This window comes from Carettochelys insculpta, chromosome 7, assembly GCF_033958435.1.
Source record: "Carettochelys insculpta isolate YL-2023 chromosome 7, ASM3395843v1, whole genome shotgun sequence".
NCBI classification, from domain to species: Eukaryota; Metazoa; Chordata; order Testudines; family Carettochelyidae; genus Carettochelys; species Carettochelys insculpta.
The window spans coordinates 25413947-25426970 of NC_134143.1; the positions used below are offsets into that span (position 1 = coordinate 25413947).

At 40.0% G+C, this 13024-nt stretch overlaps 1 protein-coding gene across 5 annotated transcripts in view; it reads right to left on the reverse strand.

Annotated features, from left to right (window-relative positions):
• Positions 1-13024, reverse strand: part of ANK3 (ankyrin 3) — a 508469-nt gene that overhangs the window by 220469 nt on the left and 274976 nt on the right. The window contains exon 1 of one of the 5 annotated variants that reach the window (XM_075000146.1): positions 12106-12281. The exons of 3 other annotated variants lie outside the window; for them this stretch is intronic. In XM_075000146.1, the coding sequence (XP_074856247.1) occupies positions 12106-12141 (36 nt within the window). In that variant the 5' untranslated portion in view covers positions 12142-12281. Of the gene's footprint in view, positions 1-10320; positions 10464-12105; positions 12282-13024 lie in introns of those variants that run through there. One more of the 5 variants, XM_075000147.1, reaches the window with a different exon arrangement.

The following is a 13024-nucleotide window of genomic DNA, read 5'->3' on the forward strand; positions in this document are numbered from 1 at the left end:
AACAATATCAGGGATCAAACCTGTTTGAAAATCTATTCCTAGCTCTCTAGGGTTACATCTATACTCCAGAGTTACTTTGAGATAACAGCTGTTATTTTGAAATAACTTTGCTAGTGTCTACACTACACACATGCTATTTTGAAATAAATTAGAAATGGTGGGTGTGTTATTTCAAAATCAGTAACCTTCATTGCAGAGGGAACAACGCCTATCTCAAAATAAATATTTCTAAATAATTGCTCTCAAGACACAGAATAGCACTATTTCAAAATAAGTCATAATGGTGCCCAAGGGCACTATTTCAAAATAGCTCTAGGTGTCTGGAAATGATATTCCAAAATAGCTGGATGCTGTTTTGAAATTCATTTTGGCCATGTCTACATATGCTCCTCCCTTCTGGAATGGGCATGTAAATGACTTGCATTGGAACTGTTTAATGAGGCACTGTTATGAATATTCAGTGTCTCATTAGCATCATGGCAGCCAGTCACGCTTTGAAAGTGCCGCTTTCAAAATGCAAACTGGCCATGTGGACATGGGTGTTTTGAAATAAACCCTGGACTTCGATATGCCTTTATTCCCAATTCATTCACATCAGTGCCTCTTTACGCAGTTCTGATCTGTGTCATTTACATGCCCCTTCCAAAAGGGAGGGACGTGTAGATATGGTCTTTGCGTGCAGCTATGTTATTGCAAAATGAGAAATAGCTTTTTCAAAATACCCCTGTAGTGTAGCCATAGCATAGGTGAGCTGTCTTTAAAACAATACCTTTCCTGGCTTCCAACCAATGGGATTTAGATACTATTTCTGCCCCACAGACAGGCAAATAATGGAATTGAGTCATTTTTTAACCTTGCAAAGTGACCCAATTAATTCTCTTTCCTGCTATCCACAGAGGCCCACAAGCAACCACAATACTGTTTTAACTAGGCAAACACTATACCGCTGACTATATCCAACATTTACAAACACTATACATAATCAAAGTAACAGCCTAAATGAAATTATTGAGTCCCTTTCCAAAAATGCCAGATTGGAAAATAGCAATGAAAAAACTTCAGTTGAAGACGGAGCAATGAAGAGCCCCTAAGAACACAGTCCAGCCCAACAGATGCCAATCTCAGCCAGAATACAGCATGTTTCTGCATTCCACAGCCATAGATAGCAAACCAACTTCAGGTACTTGGGCTTGTTTACAGAATGATAAATCCAAGACAGTTTCCCTTTTTAATATACATTTTCCTGTGGCACTTCTACATCTTTTTCATGTGACACAATTCCCCCAGCCAATATACTGCCACAAGCTAGTCTTTATTTCCACTATGCCTTTAGCTCTTTTAACTCAAAAATTACATTGTCCCCCTCTGTAGGGCAAATATTCTGCAAACAATTTAGAATTCAATTAAGCCACCATACCTCATTATTATTTCAGTTTCACCCATAAGATTTTCAGCATGGAACAGGCAAAAAATACTTCAAGCAAAACATATTGCAACAGTCACAAATAAACAGACTCCCCTAGCAATTTTCTCAAGCTGGAAAGAGACGCCAGTTCCTCTAATTCCTTCTCTTCACTATAAAACAAGAGGTAGTGGTGTTAGTCTGTATCTTCACCAAACCAAAAAGCAGTCATGTAGCACTTTGAAGACTAACAAAATATTAGGTGATGAGCTTTTGTGGGAAAGACCCACTTCTTCAGATCTGGAAATTCAGAATTTCCAGATCTGAAGAAGTGGGTCTTTCCCACAAAAGCTCATTACCTGATAAATTATTTTGTTAGTCTTTAAAGTTGCATATGAGTGCTTTTTTCTTTTGTGTATATAAAACAAGTGAACCTTGCAGCAGTATGTCATTAACATCACTAAATGTGAACTCTGTTTGACCCAGATGTGTGTGTTAGATGGCTGATCAGGAATTTTCCATAAAAAATGTTTTTACATCAGAAAATCTGTCTGAAAATGATCACTAGTAAACACTGGGGTGATTTGCCAACCCAGCTTCTAGTTCTCTATCAGAAGAGGATCTTTACAGAAAGAACAAGAAATCATTATTATCATCTACAAAGAACTGAAAGTGCAAAACCAACATGTTCACTGTGCTGAGGCACCCCCTTGTATTCACAATACATTTACTGCACTTATTTGTGTTTGTTTTGTTTTATCCCTATTCATTAAAAACAACTTTTTTTCATGTTGACAGCACTCTTTTGGTTTCCACACTACGTTTAACAGTAGCTGCTGTGAAGAGAAATCAGAGGAAGATGCTGACCGTGCCTAACCTTTGCTGGGAAAGAAGAAGCAGTGCTTTTTTTGTGCAGGTACTGAGTACTGGCACCTTGGCAGCCCCAGTCATGGGATTGGCTGGGGGCAGGGAGCTGCCGCCTTTTATTTTTTGAAACAAAAAAGGCATCGAGAAGGACAATGAGCTAATTTCGATCAATACATTACTTCCTTTAAAATCCCTTCTGCTGAAACAGGGGTGGGGAACCTAAGGCCCACAGGTCAGATTTGGCCCCCCCAGCTTACTTTGATTCAGAGAGAAAGCACTCATGGCTCCAGCCCTGCAAGTCTCTGAGCCCATGTTTCTGCCCCCTCTCTCCCCCCCACCCACCACTGGGGTGGAACACAAGCAGAGCCCTGGTGTCCCTAGGAGCGACTCATCTGTGTGTGAGGTTGTTTGGTGCTCTTTTTTTCAGTGGCGGCGCATTTTCCAGTTGGGGGCTGTGAGGATTTTGTTCTTTGTTTCTCGCTTACATGTGGCTCCAGATTGATTTTTCTGGCCCTCAATCGATTCCCCACCTCTGTACTCAGGCAACATGGTAGCGGCATGAGCAGATTTGTGAAAACACATTACAACAGTTGTGCGTGTTTTGAGGGAGAGGGTAATCACCCTGCAGTTAAAGACATATTTCTTAACAGAAGACCAAAAACTTAGAACCTATAGCTTATATGATAAAGTAGCCAAAATATTATAGTCTTGTGATCCATATAACTGTGATCCATTTTTCTCACAAATAAATCAATAAATTGCTCTGGGACTCAAGGAGACTCATCTTCCTGGTTACAGCTAAACTAAAAGTTTTTTCTGTAAGTGCAAATGGGTATATCGTAGAAGCACAGAACTGGAAGGGACTTTGAGAGGTCATCAAGTCCAGTCCCCTGCCGTCATGTCAGAACCAAGCCCCATCTAGACTATCCTTAATTCTGACCCCTACAACTGGCTCGCTGCCATCTTTTGTCTTAGTACACTGCTTCCCAAAGCATGGTAAATGCATCACTGGTGGTATGTGAAGGGATTTCAAGGGGTACACTGCAGCAAATAAATGAGTAAAAATCAGGAAATAAGCACTGGGATTGCACTGGGACAGGGTGTACAGTAGAACCCCGAGATATGCACACTCAAGCTGTATGAATTTTGGGTTGATGTGACTGAGTGGCAGGGAGCTGGTGCCAGTCTCCTGCAAGTCACCAGCCTCCTGCCACTCACAGGAATGGAGAAACTGACCGGTACTGCTGCTGTACTGGTCAGTTTCCCCGCTCCTGTAAGTGGCGGCAGCTGAGAGCCTGAATCTTGGCTGCCATCACTGACAGGAGCGGCCGCCGCCACTGACAGGAACAAGAAAACTGTTCCTGTCAGGAGCAGCAGCCTGACTCTTGCCTTCCCTGACAGGAGCAGTTTCCCTGCTTCTGTCATGGGTGGCAGCCTCCCTGCTCTTGTCAGGGGGCAAGAGTCAGGCTGCCACTTCTGACAGGAACAGTTTCACAGGATCTCGGCTGCCTGCCACTCACAGGAGAAGGAAACTGACCAGCACTTCTGCACTGGTCAGCTTTCTGGCTCCCCCAAGTTATGTGAAATTTTACTTAGGGTTGTGCAAGAATGCAACCTCCATGTAAGTCGAGGTCTCCTGTACATTGATAAGGCCAAAATCCAAAAATGGTTACACAAATGCTTTAAGTTTGGGAAACACTGCTTAGGAAATAAATAGTCATAAATTCATATGCCACTGGGTCAGTGCTAAGTGAATCTTTATGCTCAAAGATTAAAATATCTCAAACAGTAATTTACAACAAAGCTAAGTGAGAATTTCAAAAGAAATATTCCTGCAGCCTTTTAGACTGAGTATCTCAATTCTACAAATCCTGTGAAAATGATAAATTAATCCTCAAAGTGCATGCAGAAATTTCCTTTCTTTCTTGGCAAATAAGTATCTGAAGTGCTAACTTGGAATATCTCATCGTCAACACGAGTGTACTGGCAAACCATTACTACTTTGGTCCATTTTTTATATCTCAGCATAATACTACCACATGAACTCAAGGATATTACTGAAAATTCTGTACTTTCCCATCAGAATTGAGAAGTAGATTGCTATGAAGTCACAGTTGGTACATACAAGACCAATTCAAAACACTTGTTAAATGACCACTTAAAACTCCTTTTATCTTCTTCAGCAGGTTGGAAATAATTGTTTCCCTTTCCTATGAAAAACTGAAATCTCTTGCCAAGTTACACTGCATTCTTTCCAGGTGCACCTGCTGTTGAGGTTACAGAAATCTGCCCTTTTAAAAGAGAGTGCAAACCTAATGAGAGACATGAGTTATAAGTATTCTGATCCTTTGTTTGCCAAAAAGATTGAACAACAGGTTCTCTCAAAAATTTAAGCATGGGCTGGAAATTAAAAACGGGTGCTATTCTCTAAGGTCTGTATAGCACTGGGGCATGGGAGGAGGGAGAGGGGGAAGGGGCAGGTTTCAAAGGTACAAGTGGCAGTCAGGCATATAACCTCCTCTGAAAGTCACCACCTATCAATGGGAATTTGGCATCTAGTCTCCATTTCTGCCTTTGAAAATCTCCAGCTACACTATCTCTGTGTTATTTACATGTTGTGATAGATACTAAGGAAATTAACATCAAACACTTGGAGATTTAACTGGAGTTATGACAAAACCATGCAAATGTGCACCTGACAACACAATAAAGAATGTTCACAATGGTGGAACAAGCCCACTGAGTTCAGCTGGGTCTACCAAATAACTCTGCATCTGCTTGCATACTTAAAGCAGCACACTTTTTGTTGCGTTAATCATGTCCAAGGATTTGAGAAAATATTTCCTGCTGTGAACATTATGTTGTGTATTGAACTAAGAACAGCTAAAAAAGTTGATACAATTGCTGATCAACATACAGTATACAACCTGCTGTATCTACATTAACACACAACGAGAAAAGTTGTTTTCATGGGAGAAGAAATTCCAGTAATACAGAGATGAGCTATAGTACAAAACTTACATAACGATACTATCAGCAATCTTTGTGTGAAAAGACAAGCTTCAGTAGTGTGCTATTTCACATTGCACAGTGCCACCAACATCAGACAGATTATTCAAGGAATAAATTTATTATTATAATTGTTATTATTATTATTATTATTAAGCATAAGTGTGGCAGAAGTGGGTTCTTTGTTATGTATTGATTCAAGGAAAATAGCAAGTGTAATTGATTAAAATTATCTGAAATAGAAGGAAGACAATAGACTTGAGCTTCATATTCCTATGCTGACAATGTTTTTGAAGTTCATTCAAAACTCCAGGAAGATTATTCTCTTGGCACAGTAACCTTGACTCAATAATAATGTTTAGCTATAGCTGAAATATTTCTATCATTCATGCTTCGAAATAAATCACTTACCTTCAATACTATTTCTATCTCTTCGTGACTGTGGTCTCTAGTTTATAATCACCTCTATACAACAACTTTCTGGGATAGTATAATACCATGGGATAGTATTGATATATTCCCTGCTGTCTCTCTGATACCAGCTACCTGACATGCTACAACATTATAATGGTGAAATAATTTCAGTTCATACCAACCTCAAACTTTGTTACATTTCATCATTTCACTGTTAGCCATATTCTACAGATCACAGAATCTAGACATGAATTTGATCATCTAGTCCATTTCCCTGTCAGTGTTCTCTATCTTATATATCTCATTTCAGAGGAATTAGAATATGTTTTTTAGTCTGTAGGAGGCAAAAATTATCAGTGTTTATGCCACCAACACTGAGTGATGGATTTTCTCCCTTGGAGCACATAACCATAGATATAAACATCTCAGTTAAATGAGATAAAACATTAATATGTTTTAAACAGGTGCATTTTATTCATTCAGAATCAGTACTTTCAAACAAATAAATAAACCTGCTCCAGTTCAGTCTGGTTTAAGCAGAAGGTTTTGGTCATAAGTACAGTTAGGTGAAAGTAAATGCAAACATAATATACATCTGAATTCCTTAAACATGTTACTGTAAGTGAGCTACAGGAGTCCACAATACAGGCAATACAAGAGATCATGAAGGCACAGTACCAATTATTAAAGCTGTTTCTAACTTTCCATTATATGCCTGATTTTGGCTCCATTCGCTGTACTCTAACTTCATCAATACAAATAATTCTGCCTGAAAGTACTTGTGCGTGGTTTTCTATCACTGTAGAATTGCTTATGATCATTTGAAGATAAAGAGACAAACCATTAATGACATAGGAGAATGTCAAAAAGAAATAGAGGCATTTAGCTTTTGCTTTTTCTTTTTTTTTTAAAATAGGAGTTTTATGACATTTGCTGGAACACCATGTCTCAAAAAGCAACTTAAGCCAAAAATAACAAATATGGCTGATGAAAAGTGCTACATCAGAGACCAACAATGATCTTATCCAATTAAACTGACAAAGAACATCGGTGCTGCCGAACATTGGTGCTTGCATGTTTAATTTTAAAGTTATTGGCTACATTTTTAAAGCTTTGACTATACAGCATAAGAACCCCACAGAACGTATATTCTCCATGGAGAATAGAGTTTACAAAGTTTGCCGGGACAGGGATCTCCAGGTGACCTGGGACTCATGCATACCTCACCAAAGACAGCCTCTAGCCTGGATAACCTGCACAGTCTATAGGAGAAAGACTGAGGCTGGTGAAACCATGGGGTTAGAGAGAGGTGCCAAGACTGCGGATCTGATCTGCTTACCAGAACCAGGAAGGACTTATAGGGCACAGCTGATGGTAGAATATTTAAGCCTGACAACCTTTCCAGTTGCACAAGGTTTATAAGCACCATAGGAGCCCTACCACAGTAGCTTTTCTTGATAGATCTTGCAATGCTCATAGAATTATCCTTCCTGATGCCTTTTTATGGCCTCGGTAGGATAAAAGTGCATCAGTGGGATTAGGAAACCTGAGACACTAATAATTTCCCTAGGATCAGAGACTTGCTAGGGTTGCTTTTGTTGCAGAGCTTACACTGAAGGGCAAAAACCTATCCAGCAGTCTCCTTTCATGTGCAGGGGCAGCTTTGCAGAAGAAGGTGAATGCATCCTGGGATGGGGCCAGCTGCAGCCGTGCCACCACCCACTCTCAGAAAGCAGAGCTGTGAACTCTGCCCAAAGCTCTGTAAAGCTGGGTCCATACTACAAAGTTTTGTCTACACAAGTCACTGTCGACAGAGTTCTGCCAACAGAACCCCTGGCTACAGAACACATCCACACCTAATGCAGGCACCCCCTGTCGACGCCCAGGCTGCCCAGCCCTCTGTCGACACAACAGCCAACCGGAAGCTCTGCAAACTGGGCTGCCAGGTGAACCAGAATCCCTCTCTGTCGACAGCACCCAGCACTTTGGGGTCCTGATCCACAGACTGGTTCCCTAGGCCAGTGCTCAGTAACTTCTATCACCTTGTGTCACACTGCAGCACTTATGATAATTTCACAGCACACCCAATACACATAGCTCAATCCCCTCCCCCAGATCCAGGCACCCCCAGGCCCCTGCTCTAGCCCAATCCCCATCCTCTCCTCCAGAACCAGGCATTCCCAGCTCCCCACTCTAACCCAAACCCCTTCCCCTCCCTCAGAACCAGGCACCTCCAGCCCCACCGGCTCTAACTCAACACCGACAACTCACCAGAGCTGCTGCCGCTGCTGCCACTCCAGAGACTCTACCACCGGCACCACTATGCGTTTCTCCCACCAAGCGGCAGGGCACCTGTGCAGAGCGGCAGACGGCACTCCCGGAGCACAACTCTGAGGCAACCTAAGCACCTTTTCATGGCCATGGCACACGCGTTGTGAAGCACTGCCCTGGGCACTGCCCTAAGCACAACTATGCCACAGATAAATAATCATCAGCATTTCCTCCCTTCTGTCCGCTCTAAGGGATTAAACGTGCCCCTGGGGGAAGTCCGCTGCAAAAAATTAAAAATACTGCAAAATTCTGCATATTTTGTTTATCAATATAACACAATATATTCACACCAGTTTCAAGAATTCTGTTACTACAGTTCAAAACACCTCTCAGCACATGCGTGTCTAACAATACAGACAAGAGAAAAAATTGCTCAGGAGAAGAGAGTTCAAGAAACCCAACAACAGCCAGTTCCCATCTCTCTGTTAGGCTTTTGTCAACGTCTCTGTCAGGGTGTGTCACATGAGCTGGCTTAGGGGAAATCTCTGTCCCTTCAATCTTTTAGTCAGTTCTCATGTTTTCACCCTACCCCCAGAGGGTTAGCAAATTTCAAGTTCCCAAATAGAGGACATTGCTGGCAGAAGTGGGGAACAGACGGGGGGATATCTGGGGAGTACTGGAGGTGTGTACGGAGAGATGGTGCTTGGGAAATGTTGGAAGGGGCTATGTTGGGCCATGCAGCCCAGACATCCACATCCTTTTCCCTCCGGAGGGCACTTCCCATCCAGGTGTCTTCCCCCACCCCGGAGCCCAGCCACAGGCTCCACTCAGCTTTGTTGCAAGGCAGAGACAATCTGTACCTGGTGGTGGGCACAGTTTAAAGCTTGGTTGCCCCCAGAACAGCTTGAGTCATGCCTCCCATGCTTATCCTCACAGTCTCCCCTCCCAGAAAGCAACACCCATCCCTGCAGCTTTCAGTAGGTGATCGTGCCTCTTCCATCCTGGCTGCCACACAGGAAGGGGGCCCAGATACACCACATAAACAAGCAGAGATTTGGTGCCCACCTGCAAACCTGAGGAGCTGAGCTCTGCTGGGTCCAGCATTCCCTAACAGCAGCCATCTTTTGATGCCAATTCTATGGGAAAAAAATGAAACTCCATGCAGAACATTAATTCTAGGCAAATTCTGCATTGTGAAGTGGTCCAGAATTCTCTCAAGAGAAAAAAAGGAAGGAAAAAAAATAAAAGCTAATTTTTGCCACTTCAGTGAACAAACGTCACTAAATGCAAAGAAGAAACAAATAAGTCAAGCAAGGTGGGGTATTTTCACACAGTCACTTTGTGTAATAGAACTAAACTAAAATTTTCCTGGCTTTCAAGGGTTGCTACATGACCACAATAATTTACAAGACCCAAAGGAAGTCCCTTAGGAAGCTCTTTTGAAAATCCCAGCCACAACTTTGTTTCCATAGGTGTTTGCAAATTTATATCCACCATAATCAGGTTTGTCATCTGGATATTCAACACGGATTTAATCTCTTTCACTCTTCTCTGGAAAATATTTTAGATTGCATTTCTGAATCCTGGAATGAAATACAGGTTGAACCTTTCTAGTCCAGCACCCTGGGACCTGACCGAAGCCAAAACAGAGAATTTGCCGGACTACGGAGGTCAATATTGTCTAGCACATTACCAACACTTCCACTGCTTACTGGGCTATTAGAAGACATTCGGGGTAAATTACAGCTAAATGACAGCACAGAACGCTGAAAGCTAGGACTTGTGGTTGTAAATAAACTTTATGAGAGCACAGGAAACTCGGCCATGCCCATGATGAGAGGTCGTCTGGCTAATTAAAATCATGCTGGATTATGGATTTTGCTAGACAAGTGTGTGCCACACTACAGAGATTCAACCTTTATATCAAGCAAATATATCAACATCATTGGTTTTTAAAAGAATTAAAATTACCTTTAACTGATCAATGTCATCAAACCACAGAGTGCAACTTTTTTACTTATATTTTAGCACAATACTAATTTTAGGACAACTAAATTTTTTGTTTAATCAAAGATCAGGTTATTCGACAGTTCCAATGTTATCTATCATCCATACTTTAATAATTCTCCATACATTTGGATTATGTGTATAAAACAAGTCAGCAGTAAGTAACAATAGTCCCAAAAAATACATTTCTGAATATCAAATCTACAAGCTATGGAATATCCAGCTTTTCAAGGACACCCAAAACCTTGGTTGAAGCCTATGGGAGATTCAAATGTCTACAGAGGGCAAATCAGGACCTACAATGAATAACAATACTAGAAGCAAAAGTAAGATTTTTTTTTAAACTATACCCTTTCTGCAGAGCTCTTTTCCATAGTTCAGTCCATCTCAGATAACTAGGTCTTCTGTTTGAACCATCATATCATATACTAACATACAGGCTGATTTCTACTCAGCTCCTAGCAAATACTGGCTAACAACAGTAAATACCATCCCATTGTGACAGTGATCATGCACAGTATGCAATGGGTCAGCACACTTCCAAAGCCACTGCTCTAGGACACAGCAATTTTAACTTCAGCCCAGTCACACACACACATTACACAAAATATAACAGTATTGCACCAATTTCTGAAGTATCCATGCTTGGATACAGGGCTTGCAATGGTTTATTCTACTATGAAAAAAGAAAGAAGATGGTCTAACAAGAAGTTACAATCAAATCTCACAATTATATGATAGATAGATTTTTTTGCTTTGGAAACCTCTGCATTTTTGGTAATTACATTCTGTGTTACTCTGTGTTACTCTGTGTGTGTATGTGTGTGTAGCAAAGTGAGAACACATTAGGAAAATTGCCACACTTTCATCAGTTATTTGAACAGAACTGTCTTCCAAATGTTTAAACATGGGTGTTCTTCAGCATGAAAACTATTAATGTAGCAGATGTGAAATAATATAGTTTGGTAAACTTTTTCACAATTTTAAATTTTGTATTTATGAGGTCCCCCCGTAACACAACAAAATGTAAAACAAGTGTCCACAAGTATAAGGGCAATTATAAACAGTCTTTAGAGAGCAGTTAAGATTATGAATATTTTTACAGAAATAAGTTTTCTTTACCAAGGACAATTAAAAGTTATATATTCTGTTTCTAGCACGTGAAATAAATGACATAGAGCTTTCTTTTTGCTTTCTAACACAATTTCTGGAAAATTAATTGCTAAGCATTTCTTGACTTGTCAGTACGTCTGTCTTCTTGGGAACTCTTAACTCTTCACAACTTAAGATAGTTTAAATAAATGCTGAGAATCTGATTGCTGCTATTCCAAGTAAATAAATGTATTTCTCACTTTCAAACATAAGAATAACCACACTGGAAACATAGACGAGCAGTTAACATTCCAAAATGAAGAGTTTTACTCTTGCCTGAAAACAACATTAGACCTTAAAGTAGTAAAATGGATGACCAAGGTTTTGGCTTTATTATTTATTATTTCTTAAGAAGAAAATTCCATAGTTCAAAGATTTATATTAGTGTGTTTCAAAAGGCAAGATTGTAAACTATAGTCTCAACCTTATCACCAACAGATATTTAAAATATTAGTTTACTATTGAATCCTTAACAGCCTCTCTGTCTAAATTGTACTGTCAACATACAATTTAGTCAAAAGGGGTAAACATCTCCTAAATAAAATTTGAAAACAAAACAAAACAAAACAGAAGTAGGAATTTGCTTCTTTTAGTTGTACAAACTACTTGAAGAAAAATGTCAAATAATAAAATGATGGTATGCTGGAAGTAAATATTTCCAGGTTATTTTAGACCTGTGGCACAATGTGAAACAGTACAAAACTCCTTGAATTGTACTAAGCATCCTCTTCCAGAATGTCCTGAGTAGCACATGGATATTATAAAGCAGAGAAAACACAGATTTTTGGAAATCATTTGAAGACTGCATTAGTCTATGGTTAAAAAAGAAAAAAACGAATTTAGGCTACACGATACAATAACTAAAACTAAATGTATTTTTACCTCTAATTTTGTTTGTTTAATATAGTTAAAGAATATAAGCAATATTATAATAGATCAGATAATTAGATATTACTTTCATTTCGGAATCTGCACAGGCTTACTTGTTCTGGGAAGCATTCTCCCTCTTCCACTGCCATTTTCTGTGGCCAGATATGAAACCTGATGACTCAATTAGTTAACACTTGGGACTCTGCATTACAGCTAAAAATAGCTGCTGGCAGGAAGTGTACATCTGTTTTTTATTAAAGATCTAAGCATGGTCACTTGTTGGACTTCCCTTAACTATATAAACTGTAGAAGATGGTGACTGTCAGTATTGTAAGACTATTAGAATTACAAGAGAGCACATCCCAGGATTCCCAGCTAGCTTACCATATTTGTAGATTCCAGTCCTTCTCTGTATATGTAATCAGGATGTCTAAAATACCAAAAATAGCTGTAGAATCAGCTGGTTAGAGCACTATGGTTGCTTGGAATTACTTGTGAAACAAGCTTTTGTCATTTTGCTTATCAGCTCTTTCCTCTGCAATGCAGACTACACTTTGAACTATTTCTAAAGGCAACAATAACAGCATTTTACACTCTGTGAGTTTTGAATACTGCACATGCCTGCTCTCTACTCCGTGGTAATTATATATTTATTCGAATTTTGATGAATAATTATAAGAGACTTATTATGTGCATTCCAAAGATTGGTTTTTGAACTAAAAGAGTATTTGGTACAGTAATGCCTTGATATGTGAACAACAAGAAGTCCTGTGGCACCTTATAGACTAACAGATATTTTGGAGCATAAGCTGTCATGGGCAAAGACCCACTTCTTGTTGTTCTCGAAGATACAGACTAACATGGTTACCTCTCTGATACCTGTCACCCTTGAAAAATGTGATTTCAAGGTGCACTTAACTTGAATTAATGAGAGTTCAGCATTACTCAAAATCCTGTTCCCCCTGGCCCTGGCTCACCACCCCCCACCCCTTGCCAGCCTGCAAGATAACAATTATCTTCAATCCTTATGTT